At 43.2% G+C, this 20,680-nt stretch overlaps 1 protein-coding gene across 18 annotated transcripts in view; it reads right to left on the bottom strand.

Moving 5' to 3' along the window:
* SLC8A1 (solute carrier family 8 member A1) overlaps positions 1 to 20,680 on the bottom strand; it is a 385,605-nt gene that overhangs the window by 322,916 nt on the left and 42,009 nt on the right. For 5 of the 18 annotated variants that reach the window (XM_059188498.1, XM_059188494.1, XM_059188491.1 and 2 more), the window contains exon 1: positions 6,053 to 6,330. The exons of 2 other annotated variants lie outside the window; for them this stretch is intronic. In XM_059188498.1, the coding sequence (XP_059044481.1) occupies positions 6,053 to 6,121 (69 nt within the window). In that variant the 5' untranslated portion in view covers positions 6,122 to 6,330. Of the gene's footprint in view, positions 1 to 6,052; positions 6,332 to 6,468; positions 6,760 to 7,741; positions 7,896 to 20,680 lie in introns of those variants that run through there. 11 more of the 18 variants (XM_059188487.1, XM_059188489.1, XM_059188492.1 and 8 more) reach the window with 6 other exon arrangements.

The raw sequence follows: 20,680 nt of genomic DNA, 5'->3' as shown, positions 1-20,680 counted from the left end.
GAGACATAGGACATATTACTTAGCACGTCTCCAAATTTTATCCTTTCGTCTCTGCCCAGTGCCATTTACTTTGGAGGCTCTACCATAGTCTATGCCGGAAGTTTAGGTTTGCCGGCGAGGATAAGCAGCATGATTCTCTACACCTGCTGTTGGGACGGGATGTTCTACATCTAGCAGGGACAGCCACAGCAGGTCCTGTGCTTTACAGGGAAGCAGAAATGAGGAACAGGAGTTCAAGAAGCTCAAGGGAGAAACTACCAGAGCCATTTGGTGCCAAATAAAAAAAAAGGGGGGGGGGGACCACTTGTAATGGCCCAGAAAACATAACCATTAAATTTAAGAGAGGAACAGGATAGCAGGTGGTCTGTCCCTTGTCTGACCTCTCTGATGGTTACAGTGTCTCTCTTTAAAGGTCATGTTGGAAATTCATCTGGAATTTTGGTGGCTGATGCTATCCCTGGTTCCAGAGCCACAGTTCCCATGGCATGGTTCTGACTGGGACACACAGCTGATTTGGAAAGCCTGGTAACGGCCCTAACATGACCTCAGGGTTGTCCTTGTCATAAATTAGCTGGAGCTGGTTTACATGTTCCCAAAATGCTCACTTTATTTATTTTATTTTAAGAGTTATTTATTTGAGAGAGAGAGAGAGCACACCACACGCCTGTGTGCATGGGCGGGGTGGGGGGAGCATGGTGGCAGGGAGGGGTAGGGGAGAGTCTCAAGCCCAGTCTGATTGCGGAGTCCCACTTGGGGATGGCCGCGGAGCTGGATCTCAACGACACTGAGATCACAACCTGAGCCAAAACCAAGAGTCGGGTGCTTAACCGACTGTGCCACTCAGGCATACTGGCTTTATTTATTTTAGAAGCCCTTTTCACTCTTTGAAAAATAAACTACAATGCGTCCTCCTCCATGAAGCCTCTTCCAATATTCTCTTCTTCCTTCTGTTCTACAGCTTTGTGCTCATTAGGCAGTTGAAGCAATATTCCCCAGGTGGCTCAGCAGGTAGGTGTTCTAGACCATGACATCCCTAAGACTAGAGAACATGGTGCGAAGAACACGGCTTTTGAGCAGCATCAAAAACTGGTACTATCACCTATTAACTCTTAGATAAGTTATTTAACAGAGCCATCGTCTTCAGTTTTACATCACGATAAGGATGCTTCCTTGTGGAGCATTTATAGACTATTAAAGAGAAAACACACTCAGAGTGCTTAGATTGGCCCTGGGCATACAATGGGCACTCGGCAAAAGTCAAGTAACTCCTCTTCATCATCTGTGTTCTCTAAAAAGCCCAGCACAGTGCCTTGCATACAGGGAGTGCTCAATAAATACCATGGTTGGGTTGGAATAAATTGCTGAATCACTCTCTTGTCTGTCTGACTTCATCTCACATTAGATTCAATGAAGAAATTAGTAATTACTCTGACTTCACAGGTAAGGACATGTGATGATGTTTTGGGTCTTTTTTAAAATTAAGATGGGCTCTAATATTTATATTTACTTTTCTGTACCTATTGTATATGCAAGAAAACATTTGTCTGAATTGGTATCGCATGGGCATTTTGTAGGTTACTGGTATGCATATTCCAAAAGGACATAGAGTAGAAGCCATTCAGGAGTTTAAGGATATCATTTCACACTGGGGAACATAATTTGCCCATTCTCAGAAGAATTCAAAAGGCTACATTTTCCAGAAAGGATCAGATTTTTTATATATTTGCTGCCCTAGAAGATTTCAGTGTGGGAATCCATCACTCTGTCTGTCTGACTACTCTCTATTCCCTGTCAGCAGCCCCATTCCTGGGCGCACAGGTCCTCACACTTCCCCACCAGAAGGAGCCTCTGAGGGCACAAACTGGGCACCAACCCAGTTTCAAACTACTTTCACTTCCTCTGCACCTTCCTGTGTTCCAGGCCCTCGGGACTTTTCTGTCAGCTGACCTGATAAACCAACCAAAGTTAACAGACGAGCAGATACCAGTTGTTTATAAGAATTCAAGGTAGCTCTTGGGGCGCCTGGGTGGCTCAGAGGGTTAAGCCTCTGCCTTCGGCTGAGGTCATGATCCCAGAAGCCTGGGATCAAGCCCCACATTGGACTCTCTGCTCAGCAGGTAGCCTGCTTCCTCCTCTCTCTGCCTGCCTCTCTGCCTACTTGTGATCTCTGTCTGTCAAATAAATAAAATCTTTAAAAAAAAAAAAAATTAAAGGTAGCTCTTTCCTAAGTGATGTCATTGTATGTCATTAGGGACTTACGAGATAGAAATACTTTATTCAAATGAAAGTCTAATAATAAGAATTTCTGATCTTACATTGGTGGATGGAGAAATGCTTCCGCGCCAAGGATGCTTTGTACCCCCCTCCCCCGATCACTTAGCAGGCAGTTGCCTATAATGCCCCTCACTTCGGGACTCTTCTCCTTCCACATATCCTCCACCTCCTCCTGAAATTGGCTGGAAAGTTTCAGGTAAAGAAGAAATGTGATTCTCTTGAACCTTTGTCTCTCTTGTTCGGTACTACACTCTCTTGACTAGACAGATCAAAGGACAATCGCAGAGTGGATACAAAACACTTAGAGTTTCACAAGATTTGTCAGCAAGGAGAATCTACTTGAGGCTGCAAGGGAGACAAGCCTTCCAAGTTGAGTCAACACACAGGAAGCAAGCTCCCGATCTCATTCGTGCTCTGAGCTGCTCTTGCTAAAAACCTGCCGGGGAGCGTAGCTTACCCTAGAAGTCTCCAGTTCAGAACATAGGCTGTATGAGTTACAAACCTTCCTGAGAACCTAACTATTGATTAGCTTAAGTCTTCAAAATATGTGTTGTATAAAATATATCTTGTGTTGTGTGGGCGTGTGGGCGTGTGTGTGCGCTGAGAGCTTAAGGAAGGAGGGAGGCCATAAGAGAGAGAGAGATGGAGAGACACAGATACACAGGCAAAAGGTACCTTTTGAAGAGAAAAAAAGAAAACTAAAAATCATCTCACTCCATGTAATGAGGCCCCACTAGACCAGCTCAGAGTCCAAATCAAAATCTGAGGCCAACTCTGAAAGCTCACATTTCCCGGATCTATTCCGTCCCCGTGGATCAGAAAGCATCTGACCTTTACTTCCACTAAATCTCAAGTATGTCTCCAGGGGGTAGACATCCCTTTGTTCCGAGAGAAAACTTGAGATGGCTAGTTCAGCAGTCCACTGGTTAGGGTAGCCACAAGTATTACTGAGATCAGATCCCAAGTGATAGGCGGCTGAGGGAGCCCAGAGTGAGGTTCCCTGTGGTTCTGAGATCTGGGGAAAGTCAGGGAGAGTATTTGCCACAAGAGGGAGCAGGAGAATTGGATCAGATGGGAGGCAATCTCGTAGAGGTTATGATGAGGGGTCTAAGTATGAGGTATGGACAATAACGGAAGATGTTCTGGCAAGAGACATCTATCACTCATAAGAAAAAAAAAAAAAGTGGGGGGGGAATGAAAGAAGCAGGAAGAAGAGAGAGACTGAAACACGTTGATTACTAAATTCTCAGCAAACATAAAGCAACAATTTAATTCTTGGCTAAAAGCAACATACATTTACACTGCGAAAATACAAAACATGCAAGATAGGTGCTCTCCCGTCCTCTTTTAATCCTGTATTTATTTCTTTCTTCCAGATTTAATTTCTATTTCAACTTGGCCCTTGGTTATTTCCCCGCTGATGGGATAGACTGCTTGCTACTTACCTCCATGCTAGGCTCCCTCTACCTGAAGGCGTCATGGAGAAAGAGCTCCTCTCACTGAATTGCAAAGCAAAAAAATCAGACGACAAAGTCCTAAAATGCACTTACTTTAAAAGAAACACAACCATGACCTAAATGAATGCTTTAACTTCCTTTAAAGCAAGAATGTAACCTCATTGGATCTGCAGCGCTTTTATCATCATTTATTTTTTCAAAGAAACAGATTAAATACGGAGAGAGAGAAAAACCATGCGTTTACTTTGCGAGATAAATAAAAGTCTATTTTTGTCTGATAAAAAAACATGTTAAATATAGCTTGCTAACAAAATGCTGAAGCTCTCTTGGATTTTTTTTTCTTCAAAACATAGTAAGCTTCAAAGAACAATTAATGTTATTCTTGCATAAAGTCCTAACCATACTTCATCTTCCTTTTGTTAATATGATTTGGAGTAAAAGCACCGCTATCATTTCTCTTTTTCCCCTTCATGGTCAACAAAGCTCTTAATCTTTATCCAAAATGATATAGCAGAAACCATTCAACAGTGATGATAAAATAAATAGAAAGACAGATGGATAGACAGGTAGGTAGACAGATAGATAGATTGATAGACAGATATAAAGCAGAGGCTTCATATTCTTTTAATTCATTACTCTCCTCTTCCAGCCCTATGAAGCTTTCAGGACAGAGTAAATGAAGTCTGATTATCATGGACACTTGCATTCTTTGCAACACTGCACAGCTCAATAGTCAATAATGGTTTACCTCTATCCAGTTCTTTAATTCCCTAGTAATTAGTCATTCCATATTTAAGACAAGACAACAGCCATTTTAGGGAGAAAAAAAAATCAGGGCTTTTTTTTTTTTTAGTAGGTAGGAGAAATCTTAGCAAAACAGCCCTGAGAACCAAGTGGAATTCTTCAAGCAGGCGGGGTTTGTAAAATGAAAACCGTTTAAGAAAACACATCTTGCTTCTTGATGAAGTAAGTGGGTCTTCCCCCCACCTTCTCACTCACAAGGCCCCAAAGATGGAGCTAGCTCTCCCTTCCTTCCTCCTTTCGCACCAGCCTAAGCAGCCCATTAAGCAAGTTTAGCAAACCCATAGAGCTAAATCCAAGTAACACAGGATTTGAAAGAGGAACGTAAAAGCCATCACCCCTGTTCTGGTTTTGTTTTCTTATCTGAAATGAATGGAACATCTAGATACATTTCTACTCTCCTTTCCTGACTTGCTGCAGGAGTAGCTTGGAGAGAAAAAGAAAACATACAAGTGTGTGCATGTGTGTGTTGGGGGGGTGTGTGGGGGGGGTGAGGTCTACTTGCAGAACCCCCTCCTAGTTGCTCCCCATTTCCCCATTTCCCTTAGCAAATCTTCCTACAGATGCTGGGTTGTGGGTGCTCCAATTGCTCATATTTGGAGATCCTCAAGCTATGCCTTTAACCAGATCTGATCAGAATCCACCTACCCTGCCAGCTCCTCCATGATCTGGATGCCAGGACTGTCTTTACCACATCTGTCATTTTTTTAAAAAGCTTCTTCCACTACACCTCCTACTGATATCCTTTTTTCTCTTTTTAGTCTTTACACCTCCAGCAGGACAAAGTTTGTATTGTTATAGTCACAACCACTAGTGGCTGACTAGCAGGAGAGATACAGAGCGCCTGCAAGGGAGCCGGGCTAAGGGGGGGTTAAGCAGATATCTAGTGCAAGGCATGACTTTCTTTCCAATGACTGCGGACACCATGCACTATTGCTCTGTTCAGAAAATTCTTTGCTAAATTTGATCACTCTGCTTTCAACCCAACCACTGCCACTTTGTCTGGAGAGGGAAATACAAATTGCTAGCCCCAGTCATTCATCAAAACAGTCAACAGAATCCTTGGTGGGGGGGATGTTTAAAATCAAGGATGCAATCATACTGTCTTTTTAAAAGCATCCTCTGGGCAGATTTGGTTTCTTTAGCCGACTGTCCACCCGTAAGACCTCCCTCTTCTTCATTAAGGAGGAGCCAAGAAGGATATCCTCACACCTCAGAACACAGACCATTTCCCCAAGAGCCAGCAAATCTCCAGAGGCAGATAATGCAGCTGCAAAGTTCCCTTCGAATCTCGTGGGGGGAAAGACGCCTGTGTGTGCAGGAACCCCAAGGCACACCCCGGCATAGGGCTCAGAGACGGGAACCCTCCAGCCCATTCCCCACGCTGTAAAGCCCCCTTGCCTGTTCCTCCTGCCCCAGCCACAACTCCCTCCTCTCCGCAGTCCGAGGTGAAGGCGCACCCAGAGCTGGCCGGAAAGGAGCCTCTCAAGCGTGGCCTTGGGGAAGACCCCAGGAATTACCAGGAGGTGGGATGACCGCGGAGCAGAGCCCAGTGGGTGGGGACGCCTGGATCCCCAGTAGCGCGGCATTCCGGGCGGACTTAGCTCTTCGCGCCCCGAAGCCTCGGAGCCCAGCGCGGCGAAGGGTGCAGCATCTCTCCTTAGCAGCCCTTTCTTCCTCCGGCAGCCGGCACTGGCAGGCAGGCACACTCACGCCCAGACGCACCAGCCCGAGCAATTTCGCTCCCCGACAAGCGCGGACACCCCAGAAAACGTGTGGGGACACACGCGCGCGCACACGCGCGCACACACACACACACAATCCAGCAGCCGGTCCGTGGCCCAAGCGGAGGGAAGTGTAGCCTCAGGAACAAGAAATAGCAAACAGTTGGCCGTAGCGGACCAAATCCCTTCTGCTGCCCATCATAAGATCCTACCTGATCTGGGGGGAGTGTGGATGGATCCGTCCCCGGTTCCTCCACGCTAGCAGGCAATACGGCGCGCTCCCTCCTTTTAAATAGCTCCCGACCGGGAAGAGGTCGCTCCCATCTTCTGGGGGAAGCACAAAGCAGGCGGCGGCGGGCAGGCTCCCGAGCAGCGCCGGCACGAGCGGGAGCGGCGGCTGCAGGCAGCCGGTGCGCGCGGGCGGGAGGCAGGCGCGGCGGAGGCCGGGAGGCTGGGAGGGCCGGGGCCCGGGCGGCGCGCGCGCTCCCCCTCCCTCCCGCGCACACTCGCCCGCCCGCCGCCCGCCCGCCGCCCGCAGCCTCGCACTCGCTCACACGCGCGCTCGGCCCCCCCCCGCCGCCGCCGCCGCCGAACCCCGGCGCCCTCGGCGACCGCCCGAGGTGGGGAGAGCCGGCGCGTTTCTGGAGCCCCGAGCGGTCTGGGAGCCTTTCCAGCCTCCCAGCCTAGCAGCCTCCGCCGCCGAGAAGATTTGTCGGTTTGCTCCCGGCCCTTGGCCCCGCAGTGCGTTCTGGCCCCGCGCTAGCGCTCCCTCGGGCGCCCAGCCCATCGATGACACGCGCAGACGGGCGCTGCAACTTTTCTTTTGAACCTTCCTCGCCTCTCCCACCAGGCAGAACCCTCACCCCGACTTGCCTACCCATTTCTCACCTCTGGAATTGTTCATCCAGATCTATCTTTCTTCCTCCGCTTTCTAGCCCTCTGCTAAAGGAAGCTTTGGCTTAGCAAGGGGACCTGGGGATGTATCAATGATTTTCTCTTACATCCTCACTGTGTTTTTCCTACGTATAGACATGCACAGCAGTACCGTGCCCAGACGCTGCTGACACAAGCAGATAAGGATGTGGGGGTGAAGGGAGAGGTATTCCCCAACCGAGATCTCTGAAAGATTCTCCGTGTTGGTATTTCCCTCAAAGATTGCAAAGAGCTCACCTGGGAATAAAGACCAAGAAGCTGTTTAATGCGAAAGCCCGTGCTGCTTCTAAACTACACGGAGGAGTAAAAGCTGAGCATTAAGGTTGAGTTGGGAAAAATCTAATGCAGCAATCGACGAATCATTCATTGGCCTTTCCAAGAGAAGCATTATCATTGCCAATACATCACTTCCCCATAATTAATAAAGGAGCATTGCACCAGGCCCTTGCTCTCTTGACAGCTCATTCATCCTTACAAATCCTTAATGACTTGGCAGGATGGAAGGCTAGACCCACTGTGGAGTTCACAAACCTGGCTGCCCATCAGACACACCTGGGAAGCTTGTTTAAAAAGGCAGATTTTAGCATCCCATCTTGAGACTCTGGCGTTGCAGTCCTCAAGCGTGACTCCGAGCTTCTGTTTGTAAAGCACCAGTTGGCCCTCACCACTGGTGTAGCTTGGTGGACGTGTGAGGGGTCAGGGACAGCTGTATGGAAAAGGTGAGAGGAACAAAGCATAGGGCAGAAAGTTAAGTCCTTAGGAGAGATCTCCCCACTACTTACTCTGGAGCTCTCTGGCAGCCAGGCCACAGGGGAAAGGAGATTCTGACTCCAGGAATCCCACTGTTGGATTATGAGGCCAGTGGCTCTCAACGCTGACTACACTTCCAAATCTCCTGGGGAGCTTTTAAAAATCCCAGTGCTTAGGCCACACCCCAGACTGATTAACTTGGAATCTCTGGGGGTAGGACCCAGGCCTGGGTAACTTTTTTTTTTTAATACCCCAATTGATTCCTACCTGTAACCAAGGTTGAGAACCACTGTTCTAGCACCAATATCTCTCAACTCTGAATGTGCATACGAATCACCTGGGGCTTGTGGGTTCCTCTGGAGCAGGCCTAGGATCTGCACTTCTAGCAAACTTACAAGTGATGTTGGTATTGCCGGGTGATGTCTGTGCTTTAATTAACAAGGTTCGGCTGTGTCCACCTAATGGTTGGGGATACACGGCTTCATGGTGGAAAGCAAGCTTCTTCTTGTCTTATATATTCCCAGGAGTCGTTCTCCCCTGAGAACATTTTCCTTTCCTCACTAGGAGTTAAATGTTCTTGACTTGCCACAGACTTTTTGTTAGATTGCCCTGACTAGTGGGTGTAAACAGAATGACATGTGGGGAGACAGAGAAGGTCACCATCTCTCTGTAAGAGTATGTCCTTAGCCAAAAATTACTTAGGGTACTGATTTCAAGAGAGTGTGAGAGGCAGACATTTGGCTCATACTCAATGAAAGGGATTTGGAGAGAAAAGTGGCTGCTTTCTAAATGACACAGAGCATAGCCTGTAACTAATGACTCTCCCCACAGGAAATAGGACCAGGCTAAACTGCAGGAACTGAGCAGAAGAGCTGAATGAAAATGTGAGTGGACTACATCTCATTGGAACAGATTCTGTGGAAGGGGCGTAACCTAGTCTTGCTATTAGGGACCACTTGGTGAAAGCTCCGATTTTCTCAGAAGTGTAAGCACACTTGTGATGTGGGCGACACCAGCCCTGTCTGTATTCCAGTGGTGCCCAGATTTCACTTTATCAGTAGCTGAGAAAGCATTAAGACTTCATCTTGTTCCCCCTTATTCCTCCTCTTTTCCAATGTAGTCTGGTATTACGTTAATTTGAATTTGGTGGGAAAATCTACATAAGTTCCTCTCCTTTTTTTTTAAGTTTTTTTTTTTTTTAAGATTTATTATTTATTTATTGTCAGAGAGAGAGCACGAGAAGACAGAGTTACAGGGAGAGGCAGAGAGAGAAGCAGGCTCCCCGCTGGACAAGGAGCCCGATGTGGGACTCAATCCCAGGACCCTGGGATCACGACCTGAGCTGAAGGCAGAGGCTTAACTGACTGAGCCACCCAGGCTTTCCTAAGTTCCTCTCTTTACCTAGAACCATTAAAAGGCAGCCTAGTGCCTAGTGATTTGGCACCCCCTTTCTGATTTGATTCAATTTCTGAGTCCGTAATTTCTTTTTTCCTTTCATTTCTCGTTTAAGACCTCTTTATAAAGGTTTCAGGGCCCCAAGGCAAGTCAGACCTTTTGCTCCCTCCTAAATGTCATACATGACTGGATTTTTATTGCAAGAATTATCAAAGACTACATCACTAGCAAGGCTCTAGGTAAGGAAACAGAGTGGTTTCTGCAGCCCGTGGCTTTGGAAAGAAGAAATACTCTACGTAGGAAGGTGGTGATTTACATTCCAATGCCAATAGTTATTTCTTAATTGTATTCTTGAATCTTGATTGCCAATCTTTTCTTCAGGCTTAGGATTCAGAGATATGGGTCTCTTCTGTTAGGTATCTGAAGGAGTAAGGCATGACCATTTGGGGGACTCTACAGGAAAATCACTAAGATTTGATCTATTCTAAAGACGGTTCAAATTCTCATGAAATAATTCCCACAAACCTTCGGGAGACCTTATAGCAAACTCACTTTCAGACCAAGTGTAAATGTTGTGAATTAGGCCCTACTTTCCATCCAGTCTACAGACAAATTGGACATACGATCAAGCCTACCAAAATTTTATAAAATATTTAATATTTCGCTAAAACACTCAATAATTTTCCAACATAAGAAAAACAAGTACTTTGTTGTCATTTCTTTCATTTGTACTTTGAATTACTTAGGTCAGAGGTACCATCCTTGTTTTTCTAGTCTTGGGTCTTCACAAGTGTGTTCATATGGAGTTAGTAATTCTCCACCTTGTTTCCTCCTCAACCAGTCTTCACACTCAACTACCGGCTCATTCTTGAGCTCAATCTGATACTCATGTCTACATAAGAAAACAGTAGAATAGCTCGTCCCAGCATGTCAGCACGAGGAGCTCAGCTTTAGCCATTCTCCTTCTCTTAGGAACTTCAACTAGCCCACTGGCATCATTTGTCTTTTGGGCTTCCAATGCTACTGATTGGATCCAGTGTTCTTTGCTTCAAGGGGGACTACAGGGACTTTTTTTAAATTGATTTCTAAGTGCTATTGTTCCTCCTCGCTGGAGTCTTGTTCCTACAAGTAAACATTTACTTCTCTGTTTTATTTTCACTAGGTCAGCAACATTCTGAATTTCATCCAGTAAGTGGGTCCTACTGCTGGGTGGAAGCAGACTCCCCAGTAGACTCACAGTTATAACCCACAATTCCTTCATTGGGAAGGGGTCACCCACTTCCTCTGAATTTGTTACAGTGTTTGGATCAGGGACCGGCACTTCCACATTTGAGCGATTTATTGTCGTGGAGTGGGCTTGTACAAAATCCTGACACTCTTGTTTTCCATTTCTGCCTCATCACATTAAGGACATTATCTAGTCAGTGTCCCACAACTTGACCAGTGAGTAACTTCATGGCAGAATCACTATCTAGAGCAATGAGTAGATCATAAAAGAACTGAAACTGATTAAGAGTTAAGGATTTGGAGTCAGAGTATCTGGGTCTGTATCTCACCTGAGGCCATGGTATCTTGGGGAAGTTCTTTAATCTCTCTGAGTCACAGTATCTTTGTCTGAGAAACCTAGACTGTAGACTCTCCTTAAAGGAGTTATAGGAAGGATAAAATGTATATTATGGGCTTGACTTAGTCCCTGGTTATGGTAATTACTCAATAAATGATGCTATTGTTATTACCATTGTTGGTAAGTTTCCATAAAAATGATATTCATAAAGTAAAAAAAAAAAGTATTTATATAATTAAGTTCCACATAATCAGGCCATCTCATTATCAATAATGATTAGGCTGTCATTTATACTATACAGAATTCTATACTAGAAATAAACCCAGGGAAAATGAATGCTCTACACTTTGAGAGTACTTCCTTCCTCTGTAATGAAAGAAGCTGTTGCATGCTTTCTAATTCTGTTTGTACAGAGTGCAGGTATCTGTCTCATAGAGGGGCACTCTATCTGTTGTATATTGGCTTGGTACAATGTCAAATCCACTTATTCATGACAAAGACCAAAACAAATAGTTGTTTATAGAAATAAAGTTGTGTTGATGTAAGCATGAGGTAAGTTATATCACGGCATCATCATCTCATCTCTCCTCACCAATGAGAACTCAGCAGTTCAGCTGGTAGAGCACTGGGGGGAGGGCTTCTCGATAAAAACATATAAAGAGGCAACTGTGGCAAAGGGACATTTAGACTATAAATACCAAGAGTCTGTGAGGCCTGTCTGAGAGTGCTCAGTCTGGGCAAGGTGACTCCTTCTCAGCTAAAATAGCTCTCCAAAGACCTTGGGGCATTCACTCTTGCCTTGGTCAAGGCGACTCTTTTTGGCAGTGGTGAAAACCATGCAACAGCCCTTGGCAAAGATCATCTTGCCCATCAACACCAGAGCTACCGTTCCCTAGCAACACGCTCTAGCAACAGGGAACTTTAACTTCTGAAGGGACAGCTGGACGTGAGCTCACAGTTGGCGGACGTGTCTCTCCCAAGTACCACCTCCTATAAAGGTTCAACCCCACTGAAGGTGGACTTTATTCCTTCCCTCTCCTCTTGCCTGGGATAATAGTGTGATTAATCTATCATTGATTTGGACTTTATTATTTCTTTATTGGTTTATTAAGAGACATCCTATTTGCTATTGACTAGTGAAATTCCCACAGTGCAACTGCATTGAATAAATTGCTGGCAAAAAAACAAAACAACAACAACAACAAAACGTCAGTCTCTGAGCATTAATTTGCTTTCCAAAACAAAACAACATTTTTGCTGACTCACAATATTTATTTTCCTTTATGTCTGGGTATTAACTTCATCCCGTCTCCGTTATAATCTGGGGGCATAATTTCCGATAGAGTAATTCAAACAAATTCTACTATAATGAAGATTTTGCTTGTTCTATCAATCATATATATTTTTAAAGATTTTATTTATTTATTTGAGAGACAGAGAGAGAGCATGACCTGGGGAGGAGGAGAGTAGGAGAAGTAGAAGCTGACTCTCTGTGGACCAGGGAGCCCGATGTGGGGCTCGATCCCATGACCCTGAGATCATGACCTGAGCTGAAAGCAGACATTTAAAGGACTGAGCCACCCAGGAGTCCGTCTTATCAATTATATTAATAGATGAACTTATCTGTGACATAAACTTCTTCACTAAGTTTGCACAAACTTTCCTCAACACTGATTCAAGGACTCTACCAAAAGAGACTGAAGACGAAGCCTCCAGCGTGCTCTGTACCAATTATTTGTGTAGATATTAAAATTATTTGCTATCTACCACCTAACTTTAATTTAAGAAATCCTTAGGCATTGATGAGGGAACTATGATCACCCTTACTTTACAGATTGAGCTAGAAGAGATTTGCCCAACCCAACAAGTATCAGTTATATTGTTACAAAATAATAAGGAAGCCCAGACCTACTCTTGGAGATTCTGCCTTCACTGACTGAATGTGGAGAATGGGCACTGGAAAATTGTTAAGTTCCCTGGATGGTTCCGAGTTTCAGCCAGAGCTGAGAACCTCTAGCCTCAGATCAAATAGCTAATTAGTGGTAAAGACGAGTGAAAAAAATCCCTTGACATCCACTGCTTGTATTCTGCGGTTCCATCAAACCTTGATATCTAATAGAATATAAAAATGGAGACTCTTTCTGGAAACTTGAGAGCTCACAAATGTTTGGCAGTCTTTTTACATCTCTAAGGGGCACAATTGGGTTTTGTAATTGACCAAAGATAGATAAGCAGATTGGAAGAGATGCTCAAGAAAATTGAGACAATTGACTACATGGTCTCTTTCTGTTTTGTTGAACACTCAATCCCCAGCATTTAGAACAGTTTTTGGTACACGGTAGATGAATTAATAAAGCATATATTGTGCCCTGTCAGGGACTGCCCTGTGTTGACAAAAGATGGATTTGGGTTCTAGGGTCAAGTAAACTGTTGGGCCCCTGTCCAGTGCAAATTGTAACTCAATAGCAATCATCTCCTTGTAGCTATAGTGCAGGCCCTGGTTAGCAACTGATATCATCACCATATCCACACCCACAGTCCTGCCTGGCCACCTGCTCTGCGATGACAGACAGATTGTCTGTGACATTGCAGGAGGCCAGACCACACAGAGATGGCAATCTGACCGAGCCTCAGGCTTATGCTGGTAAACTGACCCTTTGTCAATTATCTCAGGAATTACTTATAAACTCATTTGGCTCACTTTGTAAGAATGTCAGAGAATCTCTTATTTCCTGTTAAGAGAGGCTCTTTAAGCATATAATTTATGGATATGTGCTTGTTTCCTTATTGATTATTTTTCAAGAGTCAAGGGACCTGTGAATTTTCTGATATGTTCAAAGTCATCAAGCAATTCTTATTAAAGGCAAAAAGCTGGACAGAGCAGAGACAAAGAGAACACAATTGGGAATAGTCATATTAATTCATTTTCTCATTCATTCCTTTATGTTCATTCACCAACTACTGATGAGGGCCTACCCTCTCCCAGGCACTGTCCCAGACCCAGAGATACAATGGAGGAAACATCGGTTAAATTTCCCATCCTCTGGAACTTATATTCTACAGGAAAAAGAAGAGACAGTACACAAAATAAACAAATGAACTCATGCTAGGGTATCAGCTGGAGATAGTGCTATGGAGAAATGAAGCAATGAAAACAAGCTTGTGACCTCAGGAAACAAGTACAAGTTTTGGTGGTGAGTTTTGTGGACACCTCCGTGAAGTCAGAATTTCTCATCGACCATGCTTCCCCGTTTTGAGAGTCCTACACAGATGAAATGATAGAGCACAGTGTTTTGTTTGTTTGATACTTAGTTTCTGCCATGAGTCGGAGTTCCTTGAGGAATTCCCACCTCAAAGCAGCCAGCCTTGGTCAGACTCAGCTGCCGGGGCCCAAGCACACCATTTCCACCTCTGTATTCAGGTGCATGTTCATCTGATATAAATCCAAGAGTTGTTCCAAAACAGCAGACAACTCCCAGAGGTTGCACATAAAATGGCTATATTCTTTCTAAGGCACAGCTGTTGCAAGAATTCTGACTACCCCTTTGGGTTTCATTTCAAGAATGGTGATTTAATGCAATTGGATGACCAACTTTACACAAGTGAGCTCTCATGGGGGGATCTCTTCCCACAAAGTCAATAGCACTGGTGAGGAGGGAGGGGCATAACATGTAGCTTACTGATGGTTCCAGGGCTTCTTTCCATGAGTTTGTCACACCTCCTGTATCCTTCTTCCTATATTCTTATCTGAGATCACACAGTACACATACCACACACCCATACACACACACACACACACACACACACACACACACACTCTAGCGCAAACTCACACACTCACATACACAAATCTTAACTGTGACTAAATATCTACTTATTGGAAAAATCACCATTTGCAAATTTGCAAAAACCCATAGAAATAATAGCTGACTTCTTGCTTATTTTTTTGTTTTGTTTTGTTTTGCTTTCTAATTTTATTTAACCTTCATGGCCTTTTATTGGCCAAGTCCTATACACTTGGTTTCAAATCTCCTTAGAGGCTCATAGGCTAATGTAGAGTACCACCTAGGAACTGCTCTCTTTCGAAAAGAATGATGATAGATTTGAGGCCTAAAAAAGATACTTGATTTATGCAACTTACAGATCTTGAGAGACATTTGGTTTTTGTCTTCCTTTTTCTTTTGTCAAAAAAAAAAATCTCTGAATCTAGAAATGGCTCTAGGAAAGATTTTAGATGGAAATTTTAGATGAAATTTATTCACAACAAACTGCCAACCTAACTCCAAAGAGATGATCAATAAGTATATGTTGAATAAATGATGCAGATTAATGGGACACACCTTATTATAGGAAAATCATATAAAGGAAACTTTGAAGCCCATATCCTAGCCGAACCTGTAAATCATTCAGGCAGCAAACAGTGAGTGATGACTCCATCCGGTGCCATGAGATAAGGCCTGTGGTACTTAAAAATGAGAATTAGGTAACTCTAGGAATTTAGCTTCGTAGTAAGAATTAGACTCTGAAGATTTTTGAGCATGTGAGTGCTATAGCCAAATATGCATTTCATGAAGGTACATCTTGGGGAGGGTATGCGTTATGTCAAAGAGAACATGGCAGGGATAAAGGGTCCAGCAGGGAGAGGATTACAGTCATCTCAGGGAAACCCCAGCCAGTACAAGGACTCTAAGCTATGACTAGAGAAGAAAGGGAATATAGTTATTTTTCTCCTTGGCTCAGATCTTCAGCAGAGTCTCATTACTGCTCCTTTCCCAGCCCAGTACTTTTGAAAATTACTGAGTTTTCACTTTCAGGGGAATCCTTCTGGATAGTTCCAATTGGAACACATATGATTTCTGTAAGGCTGTTGGTATTCTAGGAAACAAGTCTCCTCTGAGTGTGGCATACTAAAGGGGTGGGGGAGGGTCATCTGCTTCAGCAGGCAAGGAGACTATTTTATCCCTGGGGTGGTGCGTGGTGATAATGACCCAAGGACAGCACTTAGTTGGTTTTATTATTGATTTTAAATTCTCTATGGACAATGCATCTCTATACTTTGTAACTTAGAATCACTCCTCCCAGTGCCTGACCCCCTTGATGTGTGGCTGAGTTCTTAATAGGTTATAGGAGACTGGGATTATCTGGTCTTCTTTTTGTGACGTAGATCTGACTTGTAAGTTGGGAGCAGGTGACAAGATCCGCCTTTACAGCCAGTCTACTAGTAAATTGCCAGACATTAAAATCGACACTGTGGGAAAGCCAAATGGAGCTAAGTTTGGCAAAGGATGGCCTTTATAATGGGCCTCTTGCTTCCCCTAACTATAGCTGTTTTTAATATTATTTTAGAAATATACAGAATCAATGAAGGAAAGCTGAATGTAGTCAGAACATTTAATCAAATATTTATTGTCTTTCAAACACACACACATCCATAAGAACCCTGTTTTACTTTTTAAAACTAGTCTTATTTGTTGGATAACAGATCCAAGATGAACAAGTTAGCTTGATTTTTCATATGTATTTCTGACATCTCTTGTGACCCACCCTTATTCTGACACAAAGTGAAAGTTTGTACATTTGTCATTAGGAGAAATCTAGTGTTAATTTAACACTAACACTACTTGACATTGTAGGATATATTTTTTAAGTGAAAAGCATATGCTAGATTTCTAGATCTTCATCCCCTTGTCTTAAGATGAAATGTTATTTATTTTATTTAAATAAATTTAATAAATGATTATTAAGATTGAGTTTTAATACATTTATTTAAATAAAATTTCATTAATACTAATATTTAAAAATGCCTAATGAATTTTTCTGACAAGTTTGGAAACATCTTTCTTTTTTCTGTGAAAGAAAGTATCTTATGGTCAGAGCAGATGCATGGTTGAATCTTCTGGAAATGGCCTTGAATTTTGGAAGTTACTTGCTAGCTATACAATGAAAGATAAAAATCATTTATTCATGGGATCACTTATTTATTAAGTTTTTAAAAGTAACTGTTAAGCAAGGGACTATGTCAGACCTAGGAATTGTCAATGAACACATGAAAAAATGGAGCTTTCATCTTGGGGAAGAAAAAAGACATTAACCAAATTATATAATTCCTAATGCAGGAAGATGACCATTTTTAGAAGATTCTGTTTTTTTGTGGGTTTTTTGTTGTTGTTGTTTCTTGTTTTGTTTTGTTTTATCTGCATATCTTCCAGAAATGCTCTTAGAAATTACTCTCTTACATTTATAGATTAGAAGAAATATTGACAGCCAAAGTGAACAAATTAACTCTGGCTCAAGGAGCGCCTGGTTGCTCAGTCGGTTCAGCGTCTGCCTTCGGCTCAGGTCATGATCTCAGGATCCTGGGATTGAGCCCCACATTGGGCTCCCTGTTCAGTGGGGAGCCTGCTTCTCCCTCTCCCTTTGCCCCTCCTCCCTGCTGGTGGTCTCTCTCTGTCAAATAAAATAAAATAAAATACTAATTCTTGCTCAATTCTGACATGGAGACAACACATTTCATAACTGAAAGACTCCTATATTTCTACCTGTTTATTCAAAATTAAAATTTCTGAATGTGGTATATAAACAAATAAGCACACTGGTGTGTTGCACACTCTGTCAGGAGCTGTGGGAAGGTAGTACTCAACCAGTCCCTCCTCTTTGAGGTAAAGAGGGGAGGCTCCCAGAATTGCTTTAAGGATGGGAAGAATCAGAGACTGCCAGCTGATTTCCGTCTTAGTCTCCAGTCCACTTTTGCATCCTATAGTCCTGAGGTGGTGGAAAGACCACTGGGGAGAAGTGGGGTGTGGTGGTCTCAGAAATAGGACTGCCTCAGGGAAATGAGATTGGGGTGTAGACCTGCCAAGGATTCCATCACAGGAACTAAAACTCAAAATAATAATCCAATCACACAGAAGTTCCTCAGTGCCTGGAAAAGATGCTGAGTAAAGTGTCCCTCCCCAATGGGAACAGCTGAGGACTTTATCCAACCACACTGAGCATATAACCTAGAAGATGGCTCAGCAGCCCTCCTTCTTCCCAGCCGGAACAGTCTGGGAATGTAGAGGAAAGAGGACAGGCAGAATGTGGACAATATCCCCTTCTTCCCCAGGGTCTTGGGGTGGTAGGGCTGCTTAGGGGCAATTTGGAAATTCGTGGGGATGTTTTGTTGTTGTCACAATAATATGGATGTTGCTATAGACACTTACTGGGCCAGGGCCAGGAATGTAACACATCTTACAATGCGTGAGTCAGTCCCATATGGTGAATAATTGTCCTTCCTTTCATATAATTTTCGGATGTTCTACGAAGCCCTCATATAGGTGAAAAACTTATTATCTGAGCCTACAACCTTACTCTAGTTTTTGTATAAGAACAAAGTATTTTTGGCATGTATTAACTTACACTGATTTCTCCAGGAATAAAACTATTATGTATATTGAGGGAAGATTGAACTTTGTTTTATTTGAAATTTAACAAGAGCTGCTTACCATTTTGGAAAAACTTCATGGTTGGCAATGTTGTTTGTTAACCAACATTTGTAGCTGTTCCCCTCAGGGGAGTTCTACATAGTAGGACAAGCTTCTGACTGCTCCCACATATCTTCTGAAGTCATACCTGGGATGTATAGACTGAACAACATATCAGCTCATTATAAAATGTTGATATTTATTCCCCTTTCATAGTATAATGAGACTATTTTATAAAATTAAGAAATATGTATGGAATAGGTTATATTATCAATTAATTTTATTTTGCAATAATGAGGAGGTTGCTGTAGCATTTTCCTGTAAAAGAGGGAAATTGGATCTGAAGGGATTGATCACCTCTCCAAGTTCATAAATGTCTATTACTTACAAATACAGTCTGCGGCGCCAAGGGCAGGAGCTGTGGGAGAATTCTGAATCTATTCTGAGGTAGAAATTTAATAATACATATGAATGAGTCAATTACAATAATGAGGCTCTTTCAATAACGAAAATTGATCAGAATTTTTCTGAACTGGTCTGCCCGTTAGGGAGTCACTGCAGGGAAGGACCTCCACCAGAGCTCCACTGGAGGCAATCATTCCCACAGGTCATAATGGTCTTCCCTGAAGCTTTCATATCCAATTGGATGATCACATACCGGAAGAGCAGAAAGAGTGTGTAGTTATAGTTTTGCAACTACCTCCCTGCTGCCAACTTTGTCTCCTTTTGCTTCTTCTACAGAACAATAATTTGCTATAGTTTGCTCTTTCCTTAAGGTCATAAGAGCACTCGGGGGTACCTGGGTGGTACAGTCTGTTGAGGGACAGATTCTTGATTTCAGCGCAGGTCATGATCTCCTCGTTGGAAGATAGACCCCTGCCATGGGGTTCCACACTCAGCGCAGAGCACAGTCTGCTTGGGATTCTCTCCCTCTGCCCCTCCCCATGCACATTCTCCCTCTCTCTCTCTCTCTTTCTATAAATAAATAAATAAAATCGTTTAAAAAAAAAAAAAAAGTCCACAACAGCACCAAGCTTTGCTTCTCTTGGAAACTGAGAATATTAATAAATTTTCTGTCTCTTTGAGGATTATTCTGAGAATCATTTGGTTCAATAAACATGAGGGGAAATGTGATTCTGTACCTTCTTACCATCCAAAGTCCTCAGACCTTTAATTCATATTGGTTGGTTGAATACGTCCTCCTCCCCTTCTCAACCCAACAAGCACAGACTCTGGAAATTTTGACTTGGTCTTTATATTTCCATGGATGATTCTACTTTCTTTATTCTCATGTATTATGTACCTGAAAAAACTATGATCACTTGATATCATTAACTCTTTCATAAAGGGCCCAAGAAAACACTAAATATGGTAGTGTCTAGATATTGAGGAGAAATAATCATATATTTTATAAGAACAGGTATTCTAAAATCAAAATATACAGAGAAGGCAAGAAGCTGGATAAGCGTTTTAAAAGATGGATTAATGTGAGAGTGAATCCCACCAGGCGAACTGTTAATTAAAGCCTGCGAAACGAATGGAGTGGATCCCTGAGGCTGGCTGGAGTCTACACTGGTAGAACACGGTGTTTATTGTGCCCCTTTCAGTTTGTATCTGACCCTCAGGAGGGTTGTTGAGCTTCAGTTTTTACCTGTCCGAAGACTTTGCTGGCAAGCCCAAGCTGCCTACCTTGGAAATGTCTCCTATTGCACAGAGCTGAGAGTGTGAAGGGGGATGGGTGCCGACCCAGTACCACTGCTGAAGACCAGCTCAAAGGGAAAAGATTCGCTTTGTCAAGTGTGGCCCGTAGGTCATACAGCGGCACTGCCCTCCGAAACAAAGGTCAGCATCCTGAGGGTTCAAGTTGCTTCTGATGAGGGGTGATGGTGCTTTTAATTATTTAAGTACAACAGAGGAAGGACACACTCTAAACTGTTTCCTTCCCTTCTCTAAATTCTCTTTCTCCTCCCAAACGTTGCTAGCTGCCATCTTTGTCTCCTCTTGCCTCTTCTCCAGAATGGTGATTTGCTACCTTATGCTCCTTCGTGAAAGGTCATATAATGTCTCTTTGTATCTGACATTCACATAAACATCTTCTGTCCTTCTTATTACCTCCAAAATGCTGTTTGCTTTAATTAAATCCTGATTAATTTCCACTTTTTCCCAAAGAGAACAACAGTGTTTTCCTTTGATACATTTGAATTTGCAATGGGCTCACCACTTCTATGATATTCATGATATTAAATATTTATGGCTCTCACCTCGTAATCTTCACAAAGGAATTTTTAGTAACAAAATTAGAATTAAGACTTTTTCATG

Source organism: Mustela lutreola, chromosome 9 (genome assembly GCF_030435805.1).
Source record: "Mustela lutreola isolate mMusLut2 chromosome 9, mMusLut2.pri, whole genome shotgun sequence".
NCBI classification, from domain to species: Eukaryota; Metazoa; Chordata; class Mammalia; order Carnivora; family Mustelidae; genus Mustela; species Mustela lutreola.
The sequence above is the reverse complement of the archived record's forward strand: the minus strand, read 5'-3'. Positions and strand labels throughout refer to the sequence as shown.